General features: G+C 38.8%; 1 protein-coding gene across 1 annotated transcript in view; it reads left to right on the forward strand.

Annotated features, from left to right (window-relative positions):
* Hecw1 (HECT, C2 and WW domain containing E3 ubiquitin protein ligase 1) overlaps positions 1 to 27909 on the forward strand; it is a 245792-nt gene that overhangs the window by 211666 nt on the left and 6217 nt on the right. The window contains 12 exon segments of the mRNA XM_051194725.1: positions 964 to 1069; positions 3497 to 3593; positions 7821 to 7904; positions 8249 to 8358; positions 10133 to 10253; positions 10987 to 11100; positions 12140 to 12292; positions 19151 to 19249; positions 19784 to 19913; positions 21475 to 21621; positions 23044 to 23158; positions 25593 to 25791. Of these exon segments, the coding sequence (XP_051050682.1) occupies positions 964 to 1069; positions 3497 to 3593; positions 7821 to 7904; positions 8249 to 8358; positions 10133 to 10253; positions 10987 to 11100; positions 12140 to 12292; positions 19151 to 19249; positions 19784 to 19913; positions 21475 to 21621; positions 23044 to 23158; positions 25593 to 25791 (1475 nt within the window).

Raw genomic sequence — 27909 nt, forward strand, 5'->3', positions numbered from 1 at the left:
TCAACTTTCTGAAATATATTAAGGTCTAATTACCATACTTTTCAAATACTACATTATAGCCAGTATACCTGATACATATTCCAAAGTGGAAAATCTACACTGCCTTGGTCTCATTTTTCTGTTTGTTTACTTTGTTTCTGAGAAAGGGTCTCACCCAGTAACCTGGACTGGTTGAGAACTAGGCAAACCTCCAGCTTCCCATCCCCTGCTTCCATTTCAAGAAATCAAGGGTTACAATCATGCCCCACAATGCTGGGCTTTAAGGTCTTAAGGAACAAAATACATATGGCAGAAAATGGATATTAAGCTAAGCAAATATATTTGTCACAGGAGGTTTTGTCAAATTTTCCAACACAAACCAAGGTATTGGATGCAGTCTGGTAGTGGGGTTTGATATAAACAAACACCATGCAGTCAAATATTAGTTAAAATCCCTGTTCTCACTCCCTCAGTTTAAAACTTTGGTTAAATTTACCTTTTTTTGGAACCTTAGCTTTTATATTTATAAAGTTGTGGTAATCAAAATACAATGTAGAAAAAAACCAGAGCAGTGACTGAAATAATAGATACTAAACTAAGAGGGCTATTTGTGGATAGTCAACATTACGAAAAGAGCAGGTACATCTCGTGTTTAATACCAAATCTCCAAAAAAGAAAATCATAGACCTACATTTCTATTTGTGCTAACAGAGAATTTATTTCTCTGTTTCTGGTCAGTTCATTGATTAATATCCATAACATTTAACACAATCACTTTTACAGAACATAATTTAACATATCCAACATTCCACTTACTCAATTTCTAATATTTACTTGGCTTTTATCACTTGAAGGATTTTAACTTTATTTTCTGAATGTAGGTGATGCCAACATATTTTAACTTTATGCAGGAAAAAAATGGCTTTAAAGGAAAATCTGTAATTGATGACAGATTTCCAATCTTACACTTTTATTTTAAACTAGGCCTCAGAAGTCTCTAGAAACAGAGGAGCATCTTTGCTGGCCAGGCCAGGACACAGCCTAATAGCTGCTATTCGAAACCAACATCAACATGAGTCATTGCCATTGGGTATGTATCCTAAGTTGTTGAACCTCTAGCAATCCAATTGTTGTCCCTATCATAAGTCCTTTAATAGTGCTGAATTTTCTTTCTCTCTCTTTTTTTTTTCTTTTGAGACAGGTTCTCACTATGTACACTTAGTTATCCTGGCACTTACTATGTAGACTAAGCTATCCTAAAACAAACAAGATTCATCTGACTATCCAGTCCACCAACATGCCTGGCCTCTCCTCGTTTATAACACTTCCCAAATTTTACTCTCTTCCTCCTCACTTCCAGCAGTCTTGTCTTCTAGATCGCCATGCCCTTTCTTCTTCATTTTATCCAATAGTCAATTGGATAAACCCAGGAATACAGGACTTAAGTGAAACAATTGATTCATTCTCTTGTTGCTGTAAGCAAGGTTTTGCTTTGTTTTGTTTGTTTATTGCTGTTACACTAAGGGTTGCATGTAGAAGATTATATGCTAGGCAAATACTCTACCATTAAGTCATATCTGCATATTTTATTTTTTGTGACATGGCCTCACTAAGTTGCTAAGGCTGGACTTCCAAGCACTGAGTCATCATGATCTCCCTGTCTTAGCTACCAGAGTATACCTTTGCCTCTAAGCCCAGCTACCTGTAGGTGTTGGTTTTTAATGTAGTGATTTTATCTTTAAGAAGTTTGTACATGTCTAAATGTGTTTTGTTCATTATCTACCTACCAGTCTCCCCTCCAGCTCCTCTCAACCCCTTCTCATGTATAACCCAATTCATGCTGCCCAGATACACATGGGTGTGGGGCCACCTGCTGGACAATGTACAACCTACCAAAGCTCACACTACTGAAAAATTGACTCTCCCTCTTCTACCAGACAACAATGGCTAATAACTCTTCAGTTAGGAATGGGGCCTCATGAACCCCCTCACCATGCATGCTGGAATGTTGACTGGCTTGATTTTATTCAGATCTTGTATAGGCAACTACAGCTGCTGTGAGTTTGTAATAACCCTGCATATCCAGAAGACATTGTTTTGTCCTGTCTTTTCCAACCTCCTGTCTCTTATACTCTTTCTGCCCCATTTTCTGTGATGTATCTTGATCCCTGAGTGGAGGGAGTGTGTTACAGAGGTCCCATTTAGGGCTGAGTGCTCCACAGCTGCTTATTCTCTGCATTTTTAACCAGTTGTGAGTCTCTGTACTAACCACTGTCCACAGCAAAAAAAGAAGCTTCTGTCCAAACAGAAGCCACGTTCCTCTGTGAGTCTAAACATAAATAGTAAAAACACAGGTGAGAAAGAGAGAGAGAGAGAGAGGGAGAGAGAGAGAGAGAGAGAGAGAATAAGAGAGGGAGCCATTATAGGTTTGAAGAGAAAACTGAATCTAGAGAAATGTCCAGAGACCTATAAGACTGACCCCAACTAACAATTTGAGCAACAGTGGAAAGGCTACCATAAATGCCCTTCCCTAATAATAAGATAGACGACTAACTTATCCACCATCTAGTCTGGTATCCCTGGTGCACAAAAGGAATTTGGGAGCACTTCCCCATGGGGGGATACTCCCTTAACCTAGAGGTAGGAGAGAAGGCCTAGTCCCTACTCCAAATGACTTGACAGATTTAGATGACTCCCTCCTGGAAAGCATCACTCTACATGTGAAGGGGGGTGGGGAGTAGTTGGGAGGAATGGAAGGATAAGAGAGAGGGAAAGAGGGAGGGAGGGGGGAGGGAGAGGGAACTGGGATCAATATGTAAAATAAAAAAAATAAATAAATAAAAGAATACCAGACTAGAGTAAAGCAAGTCCTAAATCAATTTTATAAAGTGGTTGACGACACTCTGTCATGTTCGTGCCACTATTGCACCAATGGGAATTCTTGGTTTACAGCTGAATAAGATGGTTGTTCTGTGTACTCTTTAACCTAGCCTCCCTTCCTATGTATGCACGAGGGAAGCTTGCATAGCCATCATTCCCAACTTCAACTATTGAACTTCAAAACACTCATACTCAGCAAAATGGAGTGAGAGAGTTTGAATAATGTGTATTTTCATCCCTGTGACTAGAAAACCAGCACATAGCCATCAACACATAGCAAGTGTTCAACGTTCAGAAAAGGATTTCATTGAACTCACAAAGGATTTTTGTCATAGTAACTTTGGAAAAGAACTACAAAGGCTAGCTGTTCTAGCTCTCTACAGGAGAGCTGTTCTAATCTTCATCTGCCATCTAGATGTGGATGATGTAACACACTACCTGTGACTTATAGATTCCTGCTCAGACTGAGCTCTTCTACTTATCTTTTAAGATAATAATTCTATGTTGTCCTATTTTTATGCATGAGCTTTGTTTCCTTAAAAGAACTCCAAATGTCTACATTATTCCTTAGGATCAAGTGGGAATTTTATAGACATCTACATCAAGTACTGTTCTGCATTTTTTTTTTCTGTTTCAGCATATAATGACAAGATTGTGGCATTTCTTCGCCAGCCAAACATTTTTGAAATGCTACAAGAACGTCAGCCAAGCTTGGCAAGAAACCACACACTCAGGTAGGGTTCATTTCCCATCCCTAGAACACTTCATCCTTCCAGTCATTTTCCAGGTTGAAAAGCAACACTATGGAGTGGGACCCACTGAGGATGATGACACCTTCCAGTCCTGTGTAGAAGTTTTAACTTGAATCCTGAAAAGGAAGGGCCCAGTGTTCTGGAAAATTTCTCAAAGAAGACAGCCCTATCCAGTTATATAGTGTTAAACTTGTTTGGAGGAAAAAAGGAAGGAAACCAGATAGTTTTCATTAAAGGTTGTTTCTAGGAAGCATCATCTAAATTATTTTTTGTTTTGAATTATACTTGTTTAGTGATAAAACAATTAGGTAGCAACTCTCAAGAATAATCAAACACAAAGTATTATATGTAAGCTATTTCAATCCTATTATGTATGTCACATGTAATATTTTTAGTTTTGAGATTATAATATAATTACATCATTTCCCTCTTCCTTTTCCTCCCTCCAAACTCACTAATATACCTCTTCTTTCTCTTTTGGGTTCATGGCCTTATTTTTTCATTATTTGCTGTTAAATACATATATGTATGTACATACATATTCATAAATACATACTGTCCAGCCTGTATAATATTACTTGTATGTGACTTCATTTTTATTAACATGGTCTTATCTTACCAGAAAATGCCTGGGTATCTTGCTCCCTCAGCAGCTACATGGCATCTGTCTGGGGGCTCCTCTCTGCATCCCCTCCCCAGAATTCTCCTCATCTGGTAGCCCGGCCCATATTTCCTGCCTGGCTATTGGTCAATCAGAGTGTTTTATCCATCAGCCAATAGGAGAAACATATATACAGAAGGACTTCCCCCATCAAATAATCAACCACAAATGTGTTGTCTTTGTACATAGCAACTAAACATTCATTTCAGAGTTATCTAACAAAATTGTAGTATTCTCTATCAGAAATTCTATTATCTGGTTTGAAAAGGCTTAAAGCTATATATTCAGGCATTGTCATTCTGCACACTTGGCATTGTTAGAATCATGTTAGGAGTTGAGTTATCTTTAGAAAAAAATCTGTCTCACTGAGTAGGATGAAAAGTGAAACATATGGAAATGAACTCTTAATAACAATACAAGATAAAAAGATAAGCTAGATCAGAGTCAACATACAGTAATAATTAATAGTGGCAGGCACATTTTGCAGAACACAACTTTTATTTGTGGATAGGAGTTCATTCCAGATAAGATGGATTCTTTCTACAGCTTGCTATTTTTCTTCTGCTCTTGCACAGGTAGGGTAAATCCTAAAATATGGGCAGTGTCCTCTAAGCCAGTGGTTTTCAAACTGTAAAAACATTAATCAATTGCTTGGAGATCTTGTCATAATGCAGAATTAGATTCATAGCTTAACTTCCAATATTTGTTTTTACTTAAAAAGTTATGTGCTGCAAAAATAAAAAAAAATCATAAATGTACACTTATACACCAACTTATGCATATTGGTAGATAGTTAATAGTATTCTTCCTTACGACTTTTTCAAGCATCTTACTGTTATTTTAGCCTCCTTCTGTATTTATCTACCTCCCCCTTCCCTGAGCCTTCTTGTCCTTCCCATTTCCCCCCCATTAGATCATTTTGTTTTTCCCCTCTCTGTTGCTCACTCCCACCCCAGGTCCTTTTTCCTTCCCTGGTTTCTGCAGTTACTACAGACTATGTACTCCCATCTAAAGATCTAGGCTCGGAACCTCAGATGAGAAAGAACAGGCATCATTTGTCTTTCTGGCTCTGGGTTACTTCACTCAACATGATCTTTTCTAGTTCCAACCATTTACCTGAGATTCTCATGCTTTCACTTTTCTTTAAAGCTGAATAGTATTCCATAGTGTGTAATTGCCACACTTTCATTATCCATTCATCAGTTAAATGAATGACATTGGGCTGTTCCCACTTTCTAAATATTGTGAATCGGCAGAAATGAAGCTGAGGAGTAGGGTGTTCAGCCCTTTGGCCACAGGCCAAGCATGGTATAACTGGATCATATGGTGAACTTGTTTTTAACTTTCTGAGAATTCTCCACATAATTTCCATAGTGGCTAGACCAATTTACAAGCCACCAACAGTGGATACAAGTATCCTTTCCCCCATAGTATCTCCCTCATTTATTGTCAATTGCTTTCTTGATCTGTACCATTCTGACTGGGGTAAGATGAAATCTCAAAGGCATTTCCCTAATTGCTAGGATGGTGAACCTTTTTTAGAGGTATTCTTTATCCTTTGTCTTTATCCTATATACCATATACTATATTCTTTATCTTTATCCTTTATCATATATCTTTGTAATTTTGAGAATTCTTTGTTCATGTCACAGGCCCATTTTTAATGGGTAATGGGTTTTTTTTAACTGTTTAAGTACTTTATTTTTTATAATATTGAACCTCTGTAAGATATATAACTGTTCTCTCCCATTCTGTGAGCTTTCTCTTCACCCCAGTGATTATCCCAGAACCATTTCCCCCTTGTTGAGCAGGTCCAATTGTAAGTCCAACTACATAACTCTTGATTACCACCAAGATATGAATGGCCCATGACCTTCTTGGGGTTATAATGCCATGCTGGTCTTTGTTGTAGTTCACAGGCATCATAACTGGGTAGGGCTGTTGGTTGCTTTCTTCCTTTGGAACCTTGCATGGTACTTTCTGGTACCATGGAAGCTATCCCTCAGGGAGAAAGCTTTCAGATCAGATCTATCTCAAGGCCCTAGGGTCCACATTTTAGAAGTACATGTGGTATCTTTAAAGATTGGGGCTTACCTTCCATCTCTGCAGGACAACCAAGGGCAGTAGCAATCACCTTTGCTTTGGGATTCTCTTGGACAGTCCTGACCAGCAACTCAAAAGAGGGCTTCTATGCCTGTTTTAGATGGCCTTTGGCTCTTGAGGGAACATTGTCAGCACAAATGAGAAAATTCCCATTTGAACTGTATATCCATTTTTATACACTGACTTACTTACATGTATTATAGGTATTTTGGAGTAGATAGTTAAGGAGATAGGCTTCCGTCACTCCCTGAAAAGTATGTAGACCAGCCTGTTTTCTTTTCCAAAACCCAGTTAGAGAAGCCACTGTGAACAGCCCTCAGCTTTTGCTTATAGCAATCAATGCAGTGATACTTTATAGAGGATGGACATTAAGGCATGTCCCTGTCCAGCAACATTTTGCATATTTTAGTAGAAACCCCTTATCTTAAAAAATATATCCGTTCTACAATAATAGTTAAAGAAAAAAGTCTTCAATTTTAGAAGGAGTGGAGCCATAGGAAGTGGAGAGTGGTGGAAATGATATAAATACGGTACTTATATATGAAATTCTCAACAAAAAATAAAGAAGTGAAATTGAAAGCTTAAATAAAATGCCCATATATATGAAGTCACTGTCAGGGAGAAAATAATGTTGCTTTGGCAATATTCCCTACTGGGGCAAACTGAGTGAAGTTTATAGAAGATCTCTTTGTGTTTCTATTTTATTTTATATCAAAATAAAATTTTATATCAAAAAGTTAAATATTTAAAAATAAAATCAATCCTTAAATTTTCCCCAAATTTAACTGTGAAAAACAAAAGTTAACTCATTCGAAGCATGCATATATAGAATAAAGGCTGAGAGTAGTAGTGTTGGTATTTTCAGGGAAGCAAATTGAGAAATCAATTTGAGCAAAATAAATACTTCTTACCTATAGACTTACTTGAATAATTTTCCAAATTAGAGTTGGAGATCAAAATGGGTAACTTGAGTAACCAAAGATAGAATGAGCTCTATGCTTTGATTAAACCTGGATACTCTTGTCACTCAAAAGGCTAGGCTCCCTCTGTTTCCCGTGTGCCATTACATATTTTCTGTCAGGTACAAGATTTCTCTAGAGACAGCCTTCATTTTGTTCTCTTGTGCCTTCCAATATACCTTTAGCCAAGAGAGGTCTTTTCACAGCTCCAGCTGGCCTTACTGTGCTCTTGTCTATCTCAATCAGACTCTGACTTTACTGTGCTCCTCAACTTCTGACTCTGTGTGAGTCTCAGAAAAGCCACCACTTATAAAGCATCCTGAGAATTCTGACAACCTTTGAGCATGATGAAATGCACCAGATGTCAGAGAATGCTGTTAGCCATTTGCAAAGGGGGATAAAAATAAATCTAAAAGTACTTATTTATTCACTCCTTAGCTTTTGAGTTGATATGTAATTCTCATTTCTTTTCAACTTTGATTCTAGGGAGAAAATCCATTATATTCGGACAGAGGGTAATCATGGGCTTGAGAAATTGTCCTGTGATGCAGATCTAGTCATTTTGTTGAGGTAAGGGGCTGGACCTGAGACCTTGAAAAGCTACAATAGAGCATGGGTGGAGAGCTTAGAGAAGGGTTTGGAGCTACCCTGAAAAAGTTGAGAATCAAACACTTTCCATTTGTTCTAGAAGATCTTAGAAGTAGAGCTTCTGTCCTTGATCAACAGACCTTGCTATGCATCCTTCTCTCTAGATTTGGGGACTGTAAAGTTATTGATGGAGATTTTTGTCATAAGGTTAAGCGAGGATTAAAGAACCAGAGAATTTGCAAATGGCAGCTCTAACTGCTCTTACACAATCGTGCATACTTTTTCATGGGGTAAACAACTAACTTTCCTCTTTCAAACCTTTACAGTCTCTTTGAAGAAGAGATTATGTCTTATGTCCCCTTGCAATCTGCCTTCCACCCTGGGTATAGCTTCTCTCCACGCTGTTCACCCTGTTCCTCACCCCAGAACTCCCCAGGTAACTTGAAATTCTGGTCTGGTGTCACCTAAGTGGTCATATGTGTTTTCATCGGCTGAAAGGAAATTCAAAATAGCTCTCTCTCTCTCTCTCTCTCTCTCTCTCTCTGTGTGTGTGTGTGTGTGTGTGTGTGTGTGTGTGTGTGTGTGTGTGTGTGTTTTCTTCGTCCTTTTAAATTGTCTAAATTAAAATCAGGTATTAACAAACTGCTGCCTGTTTCTATAGTTTCCCCCTAAGCTACAATGGGACTTGTTTATGTTTCTAAATGATTGATAAAGAAGATGAGATAGAGCTGAATTGGTTAGCCCAGGCTAGCTTCAATCTCATGGGTATCTTGTTCTAGCCACCCAGATACAGACATTACAGGGGTATTTTATTATGCCCAACTGAAGCACTAAAATCAAATCAAACCTCAGTATTTCTAAGTAGTGATTCTAGGAGTCTTCCCATGTTTATTCATATTTGTATTTTCTGTGGGTGCTTTGATACTAACAGCAACAGAGATGAGCAATACTAGGAAAAAATAACTGTGTGGCCTGAAAAGCCTCAAATATTTACTCTATGGCCCTTTTCAGAGGTAAACCCCACCTTAACTTGTTATTGAATCGTGATGGCTGTTCCAAGCATTTCAAATGCATTTATTACAGGTGAAAGAAAGTTTGCACAGTAATTATGCTAACTATCTGATATTGTGAATCATACAGTGTGTCCAATGTTTTTCAGAGTTCTCTAACATTGTGGTCTCATAACTGGCCTTTCTAAGAATGTTGCTTTTACAAATAAATATGACAGAAGACTACTTGTGGCTATTTCAGAGACTATGGACATTCTGTTCTAACCCTAAACCCATATTCATTAAATGAATTTTTAATGAAACTCATGGAAGGCTTTTTAAATCAAACACTCTAAACCAACTCAATCCAAAGACATATTAATTTGATATTTATATACTGAGGAATGACAGCAGGAAAATACTGAAGTCTTTATTTTCTGTAGTTGAATCTTTGTTTCTTTAAGAATTAAAAAAAAAAAATCTGTACTTGAGCAATAACACTGTAATTCATAGTATGCAATTGTCTGCGATGTTGAGGTGGTATTCATTGGCATCACATGTCATGACAATGAGCACAGTACAACATGTGCAAGTGGTATGTTCAGACCAATGCTGCAGTGAGGGTCTGGAAAGCATGGGAGAGAACTGCAAGATGCACTAGAGATTTGTTTGGTTTTAAATTAACTTTTGGTTGTTACATGTTCAGAAAATATTTGACAGCTTTCACATTCAGTTACACAGTTTATGATATGTTGATCTAATATAAACAACTAAGTGTCTGAGCCCTAGTGTATAAGCATGTTTCTTTTCTTCCAGCATAAGTATCAATGCAGAAGCATGGGAAATATGCACACTAAGGGCCTATTGCCTCTTGCTGCCTTCAGTCATTTCTTATGACTGCTTACAAGGAAACTTTTATTTAGTTTATTTTATGCTAATACTCTCAAATTATTCAAGGACTAAGCAAATCAAGGCAATTCCCATGGAAGGGCTTTTATACAAACACAACTTAAATAATTTAAGTGGAAGACATAAACGTTCCCATCATAATCCATTTTTCTTTTTACTATTTAACTTCAGTGTAATATAAAAGTAACTGAAAGTAACTTCTTAGATGCCCACAAAGGCTAGGAACATGCTTCGGTGGGTATTTATTCTACTGTCACTCTGTACATTCATTCTTGGTTGAAAAATTATGACATAGACTGTTTCTCTCTACAGGTTTACAGAGAGCCAGCGCAAGAGCCCCTTCACCATACCGAAGGGATTTTGAAGCTAAACTACGCAATTTCTACCGAAAACTGGAAGCCAAAGGATTTGGTCAGGGTCCTGGTAAAATTAAGTGAGTACCTAGTATTTGCCCCTAAATTAAGGGAGTAGCCTTACTCATCTGTTCACTTTTTGCAACATCAAATATTGGAGATACTAATATGGTAATACTGATAGCCTGAAAGAGAGGAATGGGAAAATTAGAAAGTTGGAAGAGAAAAAGGAAAGTGTTCAAGTAATTGGAAGAAAGGGAAAAGACAGGAAAGGGGAAGAAAAAGAAAAATAACTGTAAATTTAAGGCAAAGAGGTACACGGCATCAACAATAGACTGTTTTAGAAAACAAAGACCCTTAAACAGAACTAAAATCCTCTACTTATCTCATGTCAGAGTAATCAAGGGAAATTTTAGTTCATTTCTCAGATTTGTGGACTCTCAGAAGCTTTGCCATGAGGTCCAAGTAGAAGAGGTGTTACCTGACCCCTGGGTTTATTATTTCAGTTGAAAAGCTGAGCTCAAACTTAAAATCCTAACTGAAGATACCTCCTAACCTAGAAGACATAATACCAGTTGACAGGAAAACGGTTTTAAATACATGTCCAATTATAAGCACACATGTGTTCTTTGTGTGCCAGTAATTTGAATGTGTCAAGCCCAGTGCCGGACTGATAGAACCCTACCTTGTCCTCTCCTCTCTCATTAGAGAAGCCAGTGAGTGAAGACGTAATATTGAGCACCCATGACTCGCATTCAGCAGTGCTCAGCACCCACTTCCTTGCTTCCATTCACCATCACCTTTCATTCTCAGGCTCATTATCCGCCGAGACCACTTGCTGGAGGGGACCTTCAATCAGGTGATGGCTTACTCCCGGAAGGAGCTCCAGAGAAACAAGCTCTACATCACCTTTGTTGGAGAGGAAGGGTGAGGCACCATCAGCTTCATACAGATAGATCAGTGTGGGGAAATCAAATCCCAGGAATGAGGGGGAATTTCTCTCAGGGAAGGATAGAGTAGCTATAAATACTGGCCTAATGTGACTCCGAGCATATCTTATCAGTAAGCTTTTCTATTCCCCCCCCCGACATTCTCAAATCTTGCTCTTTAAAGAAAAAGAAGGAGAAAGAAAAGCAAATGTGAGTTATTGGCATGTCCCAGAGTCTGAAATCCCATGATCAAAGTATAGTACAAATTAAAATCCTCAAACACTGAACATTTTCTTTGTAGGTGTTGTAAATTCCTGGGTAGGGGGAACCTCTTTTTTCCAAAATACATATATCAAATTATATATTAAAGTTTGCAGATGCTTTTTGTGATTTCATGAATCACTTAAATGTGAAATGTAACTCCCTAGAAGGAAAAGGAAAATGTGCTTGTAAGCTTGTATACACACACACAAACACACACACACACACACACACGTCCATAAATGCACATACTTTTGTAGGAAATGTTTCTATGTCCACAATAAGGTCTTGTTTGTAATGGTTCAGCTGTGTGTTTTGTCCTATAGATGACTTAAAGGGGAGAAAGTTTAAAGACAACTACCATAGCAGTTCATTCATAGACATTTGGTTTAAAAAAAAAAAAAAAAAAAAAAAAAAAAAAAAAACCTCAAATCATGGCTCAGCAATAGTGGCCCACACCTTTAATTCCAGCACTTGGGAGGCAGAGGCAGGTTCAAGGCCAGCCTGATCTACAGAGCAAGTTCCAGGACAGCCAAGGCTACATAGAGAAATCCTGTCTCAAAAAACAAAAAACAAAAAAAAAAAACAAGAATAAGAAAATATTTACTACACCTTCGTTTTCTACTATAAATTGATACTTCCACTTGGAGTTCACTATGAAGAGGAGAGGCTGCTTGCTTCCTGCTTCTCAGGTCCCATACCTGAAAGATCTTACTAGGATCTGGATAAGAAACTATCACAAAGGTGAACTTCCTGGACCTGTGTTTCCTTTGCAGCCTGGACTACAGTGGCCCTTCTCGAGAATTCTTCTTCCTTTTGTCTCAGGAGCTCTTCAACCCTTACTACGGACTCTTTGAGTATTCTGCAAACGACACTTACACAGTACAGATCAGCCCCATGTCTGCGTTTGTAGAAAACTATCTTGAATGGTAAGGCCTCTAATTTTCTCTTTCTTGTATTTAAAACTTGTTATATTTCTTAGTCAAAAGTCAGCATCATTTCTCTCGAGTAAGTATATTTGGAGCAGTTAACTAGTTGGATGATAAGAGTACATAATGGAACCACAGAATCAAGAATACGGAGGATATAAGATAAATTACTGACATTGTAACAACCATCAGTTGGGATCAGATAGAATAATTGCCTACTTAAAACACTCCTAGAAGACACAGATTACAAAATTTTAGAATTTCACTGAAATCACAAATGTGCCACTGAATGCATCTCAGAGCTGTTCGTCTCTAGATACCTATGAGCCTCTAACAGAAAGGGTGTGGCTGCTGCCCTCCATTATTTCTCACTTCATGAAAGTTCATCATGGATTCATATGGGCCAAAAGGAAGAGACTCATCATAGCCTGTATATCATTCATAAGTAAACAGGACTAATGGTTACAGGGCTTATCATCATGGGCACAACCCTGTTTGTCAAACCAGTTATTGTCCCTTGATTCAAAGACCTACTTGGGCAGAGGAAGGAAAGGGGCATCCACTCAGATCTGTTTCTTAAATCTGGAAACAGAAATAAACATTAATACAAACCATAAATACACCTGCCAAACACTGGTAATCAGTGCCAGATTGATTATCACTTGGAATTGAAACATTAGTTGTGTGGGCTGGAGGAGGTATTTTGAACTGGTTGATTCATTTATTTTCTGTTGTAGCTTCATGTCCTTCATTGACCTTCTTTATTCCATGTCTTTGCTTGCTTTGTCTAATTCCGGTCTGGAAAATATGCTCTGAAAGAAAACAGCTTTGCCGTATAATATTGTTTCTTTCTTTTTGTGAGTTCAATGATGTCCTAGTTTCATTTCTGTCACTGTGATAAAATATTACAACAAAAACAGCTTATGGGATAAAAAGCTTAATTTGACTTATATTTCCAAGTTACAGTTCATTATTGCAGGACTGTCAAGGTGGCAGGAAGTTAGACAGCTAGTTATATTACATTCATAATCAAGAGCAGAGAGAAATGAATTAACTGCTTAATACTCAGGTAACTTCCTATACTCTTAATAGAATTCAGGATCCCAAGCTGCCCCCTTCAGGCTGAATCTCCCACATTAAATAAGGCAATCAAGGCAATCCTCATAGGATAACCTGATCTAGACAACCTCTCATTGATATTATCTTTGCAAGTGATTCTACACTATGCTAAATTGACAATTAACCTAACCATAACAGTAGAGTCTCACCAAGTAGCCCATTTTGGCCTTGACCCATGATGTCTCCCCAATGCTGGGATTGAAGTCACGTGTCACCACATCAGATTTATCTGTGGTTTTAAAGTCCTCACAATGCCAATGGTAACTGTGAGTGTCACTTAGGGATGTTTTACTCTGGGGTCCCCTCTGGGCTGTTACTTACTGAACAAGAGAAGGGTTGTTCCCATACCCCACAATGTATGAATTTCCCATCTGTTTTTATATCTAATACTATCCATTCTTCTGGCGTTTCGCTCATTTACTTCTTCATGTAACAAAATCTAGCTTTAGTAATCATCATCAAAACTATTTTTACCATGGGCAGCAGAAAACAGCCTAAGTAATAAATGTAGTATCTTTGACTTGATAGGTACATTCTGCAAAGATACAAACTCTACTTGAGGCTCTATCTGAATTCTGAGGTCCCACCATTACTTCGTTCTATTTATATCTTGATTGTATGGAATAAAGATACAGTGGCACAACCATTATAAATGCAATATACTCAGGAAATACCTTTACACAGAGATAAATGTGATTTTTGCCATCATGCACTTGGAGTTGAACCCAGGTCTTGAATATGTTAAGCAAGTACTTTATTACTGACCTATGCCCAAGGCTTTACTATTACTATTTTGATTTAATTCTCTTTGGTAGGTTGATATAATTTTATGTAAACTATAGAAAAGTAGACTGGTGAAATGGCTCTGTGGGTAAAGGCCCTGTCACCAAGCCTGGTGAGCTAAGTTTGAGCCTGAGTTCTATTGCTGAGACCCACGTGGTAGAAGGAAAGAATTGACTCCAGCAAACTGTCATCTACCTCCACACATGGCCATGGCCTGCCTCCTCCAAGTGAATAAATAGTAGAATGCAATCAATGCTTGTTTTAGGAATTTCCTCCAAATCAAATGTATATTCCAGTCTTTCTTAGGATTCACACTCTTTTATGCAAATATCTACTAGACATCTTTTTGCCTTCTCCATTCACCTCTCCTGTTCACATAAAGCTCCAGGTCCTGCTGATTGACCTCTAAAATATTTCTCAAAACTCTTCCTAGGAATTTTGTTTGAAAAAAAAATCTTCATTAGCTCATTTAATTCATAAAATTTGGTTTCAGTAATTTCCTAGTAAGAAAACTTCTAGAAATGGTGACATAGGATCATTTCCCTCTCTCACTCTTCCTGTTTTCCATATCTAGCCTTTCTGCCTTCCTATGTTCTGGAAAGAACTCTTAGCAAAGCTGTCAGTCAGCTTCCTGTCCCTGTGACAAACTGAGATGAACAATTTAAAAGGAGTTGGTGTTTATTTGGATTTGTGGTTTCAGTTCACAATTCCTTGGCCCTGTTGCATTAGCCTGTGACCAGGAATATATCATAGGCAAGGTTGCAGGAGAAAGAAACTGTTCTCACAAGGAAGCAAAAAGAGAGAACAGCACCCCTTCATGAGGTAAACCCAAAATGTCCTCAGTAGGTCTCACTTGGTTCTACTTTCTCAAAGCACCACCATCTCCAGATATTGTCATAAGATGACAACCACACTTTTAAAATACACCCTTCTGGGGAACATTCAGAAGCTTATCTCTAATTGTCAGATCTTTTGGAGACTCTGAGAATTTCCATTACCTGGTCTCGGAGGAATTTGATAGCCAGTCTCTGCCTCCTTGTTCAGACATACTTTGTCACAAGTCCTGATTCTTCTTTCACCTTACTGCTGGTTCTCTGTCACTTTACTTTGTCATTGGCCCTCATCTTTCAAGTCCCTGAGTGCTACATCAATTAAGATTCATCCCTTAGTCCACCGTGATCTGTATGAACTTCCTTGGTGGTCTTGTCCAGCTACATTAGCTTAGCATGTATAACATGACTCTGTTCCCAGAGATATTCTCTTCAATATGATGGCCTATTCTATAGCTTTAGTCAGATATTTAATAAACTTAAAAACCTTAATATGTGCACAAGATAATTCTCAACATCTCCTCCCACAGTGCTCACTACTCAGTAAACTGTTCCATCATCTCCTCAATTGCTCTGGCCCTAGAGAGAAGACTGATGCCTCTTTCTCTCATGTCTCTTGTGCAGTACCTCACCAACATTTCCGATTGTATTATTAAAATACCTGCTGAATTTGATTCCATCACTTACATCACCACTGCTAGTGGAAGCCACTGTCATCTTCATCTGAACAAAGCTTCTACGCTTCATCTGTTTCCACTCTTGCAAACCCCAGCTCCCTTCATGTCCAAAGCACTCACTTTAGCACACTGTTCAGTTCATTCTGTAGATCCCACATGAACCTTCCCATGGATGGAGTCTCCTCCCATTCAGAAAGAATACAAAGTCTATCCCATGGCCTGCCGTGCCCTGTATAACCCATCTCCTAGGTGTCTCTCTAAACTTCAACTGCCCCTGAAGTATCCTCCCCCTGGAGCCCAGCCTCATTGGCTTCAAAGAATCCGTGCATACTCATTCCCAGCTTGATGTTGTACTGTTGTTCTACAAAGGCTTCCTCCTTCCTCTTGATTTGGACCAGACATCATTCTCTCGAAAGACTGGTGCTTTGTGGTGCATCCAGGGAACTCATTCTCATTCCCCATTTCTTCAAGAAAAAGGCACAACCAACGTTCTTGGTGGAAACTTTAAATTATGTTAGATGAAGGAGCATGCTATCCCTGAAGATTTGAGAAGTGATGAAAATGCCCTGATCTGTAGACTGAAGCACAAACCCTGAGTTTTGGGCTCTCATTGCCTCTGAAGGGTGCAGATACCCTTTCACAGTTTTCAAAATGAAAACTGCCTGTGAGTCAACCAGAAACAGCCACCAGCCCAAAAGCCTCCAGATACTTTGTGCTGTATCCCAGGAGTTCTGGAGCAACAATAACTTTTCCCTGCCACTAGCAGAACATATTTGGCAAGATCAGGAGATAGTAGGAGACAGTATAGGGAGTTGTACTAATTATATCTAATGAGTTAAACAGCCAGTGTTGTTAAACATCTGAAAGTACACAGGACTTCAAATATCAATATTGCTGAGGTTGAAGAACTTGTTTATTCCATTTTTAAAATTTAAATTCTAATTTTATTTTAATTAAATTTTTGTGAATTTGTTTTTAATGAAAATGTAGTTACATCATTTTCTCCTCCCATGCTTCCCTCCAACCCTTACCATATCTCTCCCCTCCAATGACTTTGTTGCCCACCTCTCAAATCCATTGCCTCTTTTTCTCTGATTATTATTATTATTACACATAAATATATCAGTACAACCTGTTGAGTGTCTTTAATGTTGCTTTTAAATATCAGATTCCACTGGCATTGCTTAAACAATTAGGGGACTCACACCTGGAGATACTTTTGTTTACATTTTTTATTTCTGATTTGATTCATCTTAATCATCTCCACCTGTATGTTCATGTCACCAACAGATGTGATAAGCGCCATTTCTGAAGGGGCCAAGGCAGATGCATGAACACCTGCCAAAGAAGTTTCCGCAAAACTATGCACACTGTTTGCAAACACCATAGTATCTTCAGGAGTTCAAACACCTGTCAAAATCGGCTGCTAACAAATTCTGAGGATTTAACAGCATTTGCAACAGTCACATAGCTAGGCAGGAAGTTACTGTGACCTCAATAGGGCCTAGACACTCCTAAGCCATAGTGGTCATATCCATCTATGTACCACCTACGTCCTCTGGAGCCAGAAAAGACCATGATTAGATGAAACCTAATTAAACAGAAAAAAAAAATTATACCACAGTTTTGGAGTTAGGTGCAGAAAGTGCAAACCCTTTATAGCAAGTAAGCCAAGATAGAGTAGACCAGGCAGACAGAAGCTTCATAGAGCTGCAGGATCATGTGGACAGGCTCAGGTAAACTTGCTACTCAGACAGGCAGTTCACCAGTAAAATTTCTAGGAAACAAGTTGCTTCAACAGACACTGAAATCAGTAAGGATCTTTATATCTGTAAGTGGCCAGGTCTACATGACCAGTTCTTCCTAGCAATGGCATTGTTCTTTTTTTTTTTTTTTTTTTTTTTTTTTTTTTTTTAATTTTACATGTCGATTCCAATTCCCTCTCCCTCCCTCCCTCCCTCCCTCTCCCTCTTCCTCCCTCCTCCCCTTTTTCCCTCCCTCTTTCTCTCCCTTTTACCCTCTCTGCCCTCTCACATGGCACTCTAACCACCCTCCCCTCCCATCCCCCCACCCCAATTCCATATGTAGGGGAATGCCATCCAGTTGGGGTCATGTAGATCTGAAAGGTCATGTGAAGTAGGGACTAGGGCTTCTCTTCAGTCTCTAGATTAAGGCAGTTATCCCTCCATGGGGGATGTGTTCGCAAAGTCCTTTTGTGCACCAGGGATACATTCTGGCTCCACTGTCTGAGGTCCCTTAGACTGCTCAGTCCTTCTGGCTGAGACCCATATTCAGGGGGGCCTGAGTCAGTCCTATGCTGGCTCCCCAGCTATCAGTCTGGTGGCCCGTTAGCTCCTCCTTGTTCAGGTAAGCTGTCTCTATGTGTTTCTGCTGCCTGGTCTTGTCCTCTCCATCTGCATCTGGGTTCTAGTTCAACCCAGTGTTTATGTATGGGTGTTTGCTCCTGTTTCCAACAGGCATTAGTTGAGGGCTCCATGGATAAGTTAGTTGTTGATCTCACTTCCACGGAAGTTCAAACTGTTAGTTGGCGGCAGTCTTGTAGTTCTCTAGCCCTTTCTTTGTGTTCAATTTTATCTTCAAACCAATTTTGGCTCCCTCTTTTATGTTCTCTCTTTCTCTCTCTCTCTCTCTCTCTCTCTCTCTCTCTCTCTCTCTCTCTCTCTCTCTCTCTCTCTCTCCTGTCTTCTATTCCTAACCAGGCTCAATCTTCCTGAGCTCAGGGGAAATGGGGGGGGGGGGGACAGCGAAGAGAGAAGTAGGAGAAAACCAGGGGGAGGAAAGGCTTTGTTCTTTCATTGTGTGGCTGACAACACTGAATAATAATGGTTGATCAGGTTATCTGTCATCACATTGTGATTGCATGGAGCTGTTTCCCACTGCCTTTAAATACTAACTGCCATCTGTGATTGATATTCAAGCCTCCACCTCCCAGCAAGGAGTAACATTATAAAATGTCTAAATAAGCAAAGACACATTGTTCAGAGAGATGGGTTTCCGTTTTCCTGAGTCTAGGTTCTCTTGGGGTCTAACTTGGGCTTTATATTTCAGGTTTCTGAATTTCTCTTCCTCAGTATTTCCTCTTCTTAAATAATGATCATGGAACATAGAAGGTTTTGTTTAGGACATATCAACCACATGACCATTGTTTATGGTAAATAATATGAAGAATTGATGTCTCCTCGTGTCATCATCAATGGGCAAGTTCATTGAGCTATTTAAGATGACAACTACACAGAAACTTATTGAATTGGGCGAGGGGATGATCAATGATACAGCACATGTTTTAGGATATGTGATGCCCTTGATTCGACCTCTAACACATAAAGCTTAAATAAAAATACAAATTAAAAAAAAACAATACAAATAAAATACTTAGTAGTGTAAATTACTATTAACTCTTAAACCTCTTTGCCTTATCTGTGTTGCAGGTTTAGATTTAGTGGTCGTATCCTGGGCCTGGCTCTAATCCATCAGTACCTCCTGGATGCTTTCTTCACAAGGCCCTTTTATAAGGGACTCCTGAAACTGTGAGTGTACTGTAGGATTATTTCATCCAGTCTTTCTGGGGATAACAACACTGACCTTTCTTATGTCTCTAACACTTTTGCCAATTTGGCTCCAACCATTTCTAACAAATTTCCACTCATTTCTTGTTCTGAGTGCATATACTTCTCCCATACATTTTAGTGCAATAAAATGGCATTGGGAGACTTTATGTAGGTGTAAATGACTCTATTAGCAAAGCTATATAATGGACATTAATTCATTTGTACAGAAATCATAACATTGAGAACATTATACTACACTGTTGAGTAGAATTAGCTCATTTTTTTGGTGAATCAATAATTATTTCATGATTATTATTGAAACTTCAGCAGCTCCTTTCAAAAGGAAACTATTAAATAAAACTATTGAATTACTGCTTCGTCGATGTATTCAGAATTATCAAGTAATTATGAAACCTATTATGTTTTATTGAGAAGCAGCATAGTTATGTTTGAAATGAGGTCTGGAAGCCATTTGTTCACTCAGTTTTTCTTGCTGCCTTTGAATTCTCCCAGGCCTTGTGATTTGAGCGACCTGGAATATTTAGATGAGGAATTCCACCAAAGTTTGCAGTGGATGAAGGACAATAACATCACAGATATTCTCGACCTCACTTTCACTGTTAATGAAGAAGTTTTTGGACAGGTTTGTGTGATGTGGACTTGGGAAAGACATTTTGTTGTTTACTATGGTAAATGCATAAAACAAAACTCAACCATCTTAGAGCTCTTTAAGTAAACCCTACAGTAGTGTTAAATGCACTCACGTTGTTTGGCATCCAATCTCTAGAACTTCTTGGAAAACTGAAACTCTACCAATCAAACAACATAACTTCTGGGAAATTCCAAACAATTTTTACTTTTCTGATTTTGACTCTAGGTAGTTCAAATAAGTGTCAGTTTCTTTCATCCTTGTGGTTACTGTGAATGATGTTGCTATTGACATGAGTGGACTGGTTGGCCCCTACTACCAGTTCTTTTGGATTACATATACTCATATATGCAATTTTAGGTATAGGAATGCTGAATCATATGTTAATGGGATTTTATTTTTTAATTAAATAGCAAGAATCTCATTGGTTCAAACCAGGGTCCTCTGAAAGAGCAGCAAGTGCTCTCACCTGCTGATCCCTCTCCATCCCCAGGACTTCTTTTTTTTTTTTTTAACAGCACTGCTAGAATCTCTTCCTTCTTTCTATCACTTTGATATGGTTCTACAAAATGTATGGTTCTACCCTACCCAGGAATTTTGAAAATCAAATGTAACCATGGCTCAGAAAACATTTAAAGCATGCCGTAAGATCCAACATATTTCTGTATCTTCAAAACTACATAGTAGCTTTTTCATTACAGGCACTTAGTCCTTAGATCTCAGTACCACTTAACAAGAAATTCCCCTTGTGTTTTATAGGAGAATTTACTAACATAGTGTTTAATAAGTTGTCCAAATGGGTATGAGACTCTCCAGCCATTCAAATCATATATTAAATCACAAAACACAAATAAAGTACACTGTTAGCAGCAAAGGATGGATTAATGATATCTAAACTGATATAAGATTTTACATATATTTTCCAGAGAACAGAATATATGCTATATATGTATATATATGTGTGTGTGTGTACATATATATGCTTATAAAAGTATGTGGTGTATACTTTTATATTCTCTAGCATGTGAAAAGCAGCAGACAGATCCTAGCCCCCAGCTGATGACTTTATCATTAGAAGCATGAGCTCCATGCTGAGCAGAGATTTCTCTGCTTCCTCGTGTTCTGCTCCCTAGCCACATTTACAGCCATCTTAGAAAACAAATCTTTCTACTTTACTTCTCTTTAGGTGCACAAGTAAGAGCTTGCCACATAGCAGCTGCAATCTGTTGTTCTAATTGAGATTCAGAGGTATCAATTATCTGACTATAGTGTTAGGACATTTGGCTCCCTCTACCTTAAGGGACAACCCAGAACACTCCCCTTTTGTTTCCATTACACCCCTTGAATTAAAGAAATATGTTTCCTTTTTCGTATAAAAAATAAACAAATTGTAGTTCTTCCAAGATGTTTAAGAATGTGGTTCAGAGGACAAAAACTTTCCTAGTGACTTCCAGGGAAGGAAAAAAGTCCTTTTGTGTGGTCGTCCTAAATAAGAACGTCTCCTCGGAAGACCAGCTGAGTGATAGGCATCATGATTCTCCTATTTACTTGCAAGGTAACAGAAAGAGAGCTGAAGTCTGGAGGCGCCAACACGCAGGTGACCGAGAAGAACAAAAAGGAGTACATTGAGAGGATGGTGAAGTGGCGGGTGGAACGCGGAGTGGTGCAGCAGACCGAGGCATTGGTGAGGGGCTTCTATGAGGTAAGACCCCAGGTGGCCCAGGAACGTGGGCCATAGCCCTGGGTGCTTGCAGTGGTGCCTGAGCTGTTCCTGGAGCTCAGGCAAGAGCAGGACCTCAATGGCTCAGAACACAGAGAAAGAAGCAAAGGAGGCAAGGTGTATCGTCTCCTGCCCAGAGTGGGTGGGAGGGAGGTCTGGGCTGAATGGATGGAGGGCCAGACTTCTCCATGAATACAAGTCCTGTCAGAAGTTAAAATATTCTCAATAAATTGTCAGTGATTTGGCCCTGTTGTACCAGGTGAGGAAGCATCCCATGTTTTTTGTGTAGCTTTGTGGATGTGACATTTCCTTCGGTCCACTCAAACAAAGAAAGCAAAGCATAAACACAGGGAAGTACTAGCCACTCCTGCTGCGTGTCCATTTATTATCACTTTGCTGTCTGACATTGCATCATGCTGAACAGTAAATTGAAAATATAGCTGCTAGACTTCCCATGCCCAAAAATGATATCTTTATACCTCAATTTAGAAATTCAGTTTAGAAGTTTATTTCCTAATTTGTTTCCCACCATTTGTTGGTCCAAAGCAGGAAGCACTGGAGACATTCAGTAGCACCTGGCACATCTGGCGGAAGATGTGAAGCGTGGCACTCGCCCAGAAGCCCTTCCCAATCCTTAGAGAGGAGGGCAAGGAAGCAGTGTAAAGAGGAAAAGGAAGGGAACTGCAAGATATGAGTAATAATTTCATGGGAAAGACAAGTCATATAACTTGAAAACTTAAATGTGACTTCAGAAAATCAAGTTGGGACTGTTTGTGAAGTTAGGAAAGATCTGAAATGCTAAGAAGTCTGGGATTTTTTTTTTTTTTTTTTTTTTTTTTTTTTTGTCTCCTCTATTACCAGCCCAAAAAGGACTATATTCTAAAACTGCTAGCTCAGTGACTTGGGGCTTCTATAATAAAAAAGCATATATTGGGCATCTTCTAAGCATCGGGAATCCATTCCTCTCAATCTTAGAGGCAGACAAGGGTCTTGTCCAAGGTCTAGACACTGGCAGGATCAGTGATTGATAAGGGCCAGTTTCCCGGTGGCAGTTTCTTGCATCATGTCAGTGGGAAGGGCAAGGATTGTGTATGTCTTCTCTAAGGTCACTAACCCTATCTCATGAACTCGTGATCCAATTGCCTCTTTTTAAAAAGTATTCTGAGATTATAATACAACTACATCATTTAAGGCTCCAGGGAGCTGGGGATAAATATTATCCTCATTATCATTACTGAGTAGGATGAGAGATAAAAGCATTATGACCACTGCTATGACTTTGAATTTGAAAATCACTGCATGTTGAAAAGGTGGTTTATAAATGAGAGTTACTTTCCCAATATGACAAGCAACAGTCATAACCATGACTATAACCTGCTGTGTGTTGATGCTACTATCTTTCAGGTGGTAGACTCAAGGCTCGTCTCAGTGTTTGATGCTAGGGAACTGGAGCTGGTGATTGCTGGTACTGCCGAAATTGACCTGAATGACTGGAGAAATAATACTGAGTACCGGGGAGGTAAGTTAGCAGCACTTTTGATAATGTATGTTTTAAAGAAAAATTATTGAAGTACAATTGATACAGTGTAAAATTGGTCGTCCTAAAATTAACAATTCAATAACATTGAGTACATTCAAATTTTTTGTGTAACAATGACCTCTACCTGGTTCCAAAGGGAGGCTTGTTACCATCAAGAAGTTGTTCTCCATCCCTTGTCTCCATCTTCTAGATTTATGGCATCCATAAATCTCTACTCTGTCTCTGTGGACTTACCGATTCTAGAAATGTCATATAAACACTGTCATACAAAATACAGTCCCTGTGTCTGCCTTCTTTGACTTAACATGCTTTTTTGAGATTTATCCATGTTCTGGCAGGTTCTAGTATTTGATTCCTTTGTATAGCTAAGTAGTAACCCATCACACAGTTCACTAGAGTTGTTATTCCTATTATTTGCAATGGTGATGATTAGACATACAGCCTGGTGCTTCCTTGACAAATGCTATACCACTAATGAATATCCTGAGCCCTGTTTTTCACTTTTGTAAGCCTCCGAAGACTTGTCCTTACTTCAGTACAAATAGTTATTTGCCCAGCTTCTAACTGAACTTCTTTCAGACAAGAGTAATCCCTGGTGTGGCTAAGAAAAGGCGCACAGACAACAACCCTTCTATACATGAGCTCTTGAGCAGCCTGCACACTGTCAGAGAAACATCTCTTGCTTTGCTTCCTGTAGAATTATAGCACTCTTTGCTTCTTTTCATGTTTGCTTCCACAGGGTTCTAACTATTCTCCCCGACCCCTCTCTCTTTCTCTAAATAATATTTTTTTAAAAAAAAAATATTTACTGTGAGTCATTTGTGAGCTTTCCTTTGTTCTGCATCGAAATTAATTAAATTCTATCTTAGCGATACAAATTGTGATTCTTACAATATGAATATTTTATGTTGACTCTAGGGAATATTGCCCCAGAACATCTAATGTTTTGGACTAGCCGTATATAGTAGAAAAAGAATGTGAACCACATGTGTAAGTCTGAATTTCTTTCTGTCTTATTTATCTGTTTGCTTTTTAATTGAGATACAGTCTCACTATATAGCCTTGACTGGCCTGGAACTTGCTTTGTACACCAAGCTTGTCTCAAACTCACAAAGACCTACCTGCTTCTGCCTCCTAAGTTGTGCACATGCCACCACACCTGGCACTAAATTTCTAATAGCCATATCAGAAAAAAGTACAAACAAGAAACTATAATGTATGTCTTTTAATTTAATATATCCAAAATACTATCTCAACATGGAATCAGCAAAGAAATCACAAATGCAGAATATGGACAGTTCAGTAGCCTTGCAAACATTATTTTCATCGACCAGACTACCATCTTTCCCCCAAAATACAGCCTTATTACTTACAGAAGACTTTGTTAAGAGTTTAGCCTTTAAAATCCTTTCTTTGGGAAAATATTAGACAGAGATCCCAACCAACATTAACAGAGGGGAAAAGAGCAAAGAGACACCAAGTCAGCCTCCTTCATCCACTCAGCTGTAAAACCCTCTTGGAATGACCATGCAGATCTGTTAAGAAAACTGCTGGCCTAAGTATTCTGCTGTACCAGTAAGATTCCTAATGTCCCAGTATTCCCCTGGCCCCCAGGCTCTACAGATAGATACCCATCTGTGTTATCTGACTTTCTGATGCCTCATGTTTTCCTCATTTTCATTATTTATTTCTTCTTCTAAGACTGTCCTCTCTCTTTGCTCTACTACACAAATGCATCCCATATTAAATTCAAACCTTGCTTCCTTCACAAATCTTTCTCAGTTTCTACCCTCATCATCTCCCCTCTCTTTGAATGCCTCTTCCCTTGTCAGGAATAGTCATCATCTCTCTAGATTGTTTTTTTTTTTAAGTCTAGCTTCCACAGTGGTTCATTAAAGCAGCTCTCCAGCCCAGGGATGACTTAGAGAACTGTGTGATGGATACAGACTTTTCCTTGGAGGCAGTCATTACTGCTGAGAACCTCTACCTACATGCTATTACTGCATGCTACCTCTATCTGTTCTTAAGCCCTAGACTCTCCTTGTGTTGTATTGTTGCCAAGAGCTAAGACATCAGAACAAAGCAAACATAGATGGTCTGTCTTTGTAGAGCCTTTTGTTCTTTACACTCATACAAGACTGGGATATTTTAGGTTGTATTCCAATTGTTTAAGTAGGAAACACCTCAGAAGAAACTTCTCAAACACCCAGTTCTTTTGTAAAATTGCTGTTATCTAAATCTGCTTGTTTTAAAACTTGACCAAGTCATATAAGTTGGTTTAGACCTGCCTATTTAAATGCCATGATCAGCAAAATCAAAAGACTCCAAGCTATGGCTCAGTTCACACATCTGTTTCTTCCTCCTTTCTCCACATTCTCTTTCTGTCCAACACCACATCTTCTTTTTTAACTAGGCTATCATGATGGTCATCTTGTGATCCGCTGGTTCTGGGCTGCAGTGGAACGGTTCAATAACGAGCAAAGACTGAGATTACTCCAGTTTGTGACGGGAACATCGAGTGTGCCCTATGAAGGCTTTGCAGCTTTGCGGGGAAGCAACGGGCTTCGACGATTCTGCATAGAGAAATGGGGGAAAATTACATCTCTTCCCAGGTACAGAGCTCCCACCAACCTTCATGAACTCATCTCAGTGGCAAAGCATGTTTTGCTGTTGGAGTTTAGCTGATCAGCTTTTAAGATAGAATTTTTGCTTGTTACTCAAAGTATTGATTTTTGAGTTACTACTTAAAGATGTAAGTAAGGTGCCTCTAAGACTTGGATTGAGGCTATATTCTTAGTGAAGTTTTAGTTGTTGATCGTATTGGACTATAATGTCCATGTGCCAGTAATGGTGGACTGCCCAATCCATGCAAAACTCAACTTTAATGCTCTTTAGAGGTATATATATCTAGCATAGAAGGAGGAGGCAAGGTCATTACTGTAAAAAATGGAAACCCAAAGTTATCCCTCCAACATATAGCATAAATCTATAGCACATACTTGGTACTTCATAGGATAGTCTTGATATTTGTATATTCATTGTATTTCTTTCCAATGAGTTTTAAAATATGTGGAGATGGCATCATGTATATTCCTGTGTTTCTACAGTGATTTCTTCCCAGTACTCTATCAAAAACCTATTGTTATAAATTCAAAAAAAACAAAGGCAATTTAAATTTCCTACGTCATGAGTTTCAGTGCCAAGACTTCTCTGGTCCTTTTTATTCCACTCTGGATAGCATATTCTTGGTCAATAAAATAGGCATCACTTCTGGACAGCCATCCTAGTGACAAATGCTGCTTCGGTAAGCATAAGAAAATATGGAATCTTTGGTGGTCAGAATGAGAATGGCCCTCATAAGCTTATCTGTGTGTTCCCTAATTAGTGGAACAGTTTAGAAAGGATTAGAGGGTGTGGCCTTGTTGGAAGAAGTGTGTCACTGGAGCGGGCTTGACAATTTAAAAAGCCCATACTAGGCTCAGTCCCACTCTGCCTCTCTGGCTGCTGCCTCTGGATCAGGATGTAAAGCTCTCAGTTACTGCTCCAGTGCCAAACCATGATGAAATGGACTAACCCTCTAAAACTGTAAGCAATCCCCAATGAAATGCCTTCTTTTATAAGAGTTACATTTATCATGGTGTCTTTTAATAGCAATTGAACAGTGTCTAAGACAGATTCCCATTATCAGTTTTTCATATTTTCTAATTAGAAAAAAATATGTATTTGATATATACCTACCTCTATATGACCATCTATGTTAGTAAGATTTCCATTGTTACAATAAATTCTTGAATAAATTAATTTTACAGGTTTTAGTCCATGAATGATTGACCCTGTTGTGTTGGTTTAATGAGGGTACAATATATCATGACAAGAGAGTACAGTGAGAAAAATCCTGTTTACATCATGCCTTAGAGAGGAGGGAAAGAAGAAAATAAAAAGAGATAAAAATAGTCAAGGGTCTGTTTGAGGAAATTTCCCCAATGATCTAACTTCCTCCTGTTAGGCTCCACATCTTAAAATACTATTGTTTCCCAATAGCATCACTGCTGAGATCAAATCTTCAACACATAGCCCTTCAGGGAGCATGCTATATACAAACTATAGCAGCACCAAAATACCTTTGCTAAATCCATATAGATGAAATATTTAATGAAGTATAGTTTTCATCTAATTTCCCCAGGTTTCTTGCTTTCCTGAGGATAGTTCATATGATGTTGCTGAGTGTTGAGTGATTCTATGCCTGAGGCAGGCTGACCAAGTGTCTGCTCACCCCAGATAGAGAACTGAAAACAGACCAGAATAATGGTCCCACCAAAGTCCAACTTGTGAACCAATGACTTTCATTGGAGTTATTTAGAGCCATGTGAGTAAGAGGTTACTTAGAGGAGCAGAAATAACTCAGACAGGTGCATCACATAAAACACCCCAGAATAGCTCACCAAAGCTAGAAATGTGACGTACACAACCTGCGTGCCACTCATTAGGCTGGAAAGTGTCTATTCCAGGCAGCTCAATTAGTCTGAGCCTCTTTGAGGTATCTTGACCAATCTGAGAGCATCTCAGCAGCCCTTACTGCTTCCATGCATCAGTTGCAGGGAATTCCTGAAGCTTTTAAATTGTGTATTTCCTGAGTTTTAAAGATTTTCCTTGCAGAAGTGAATGTATAATCTCCCTTTAGAATTTTAATTTGATTTTTTTTAATTAAATCTTTTCCCTCCTTCCCTTTT

Source organism: Phodopus roborovskii, unplaced genomic scaffold, assembly GCF_943737965.1.
Source record: "Phodopus roborovskii unplaced genomic scaffold, PHOROB, whole genome shotgun sequence".
Taxonomy (NCBI): Eukaryota; Metazoa; Chordata; class Mammalia; order Rodentia; family Cricetidae; genus Phodopus; species Phodopus roborovskii.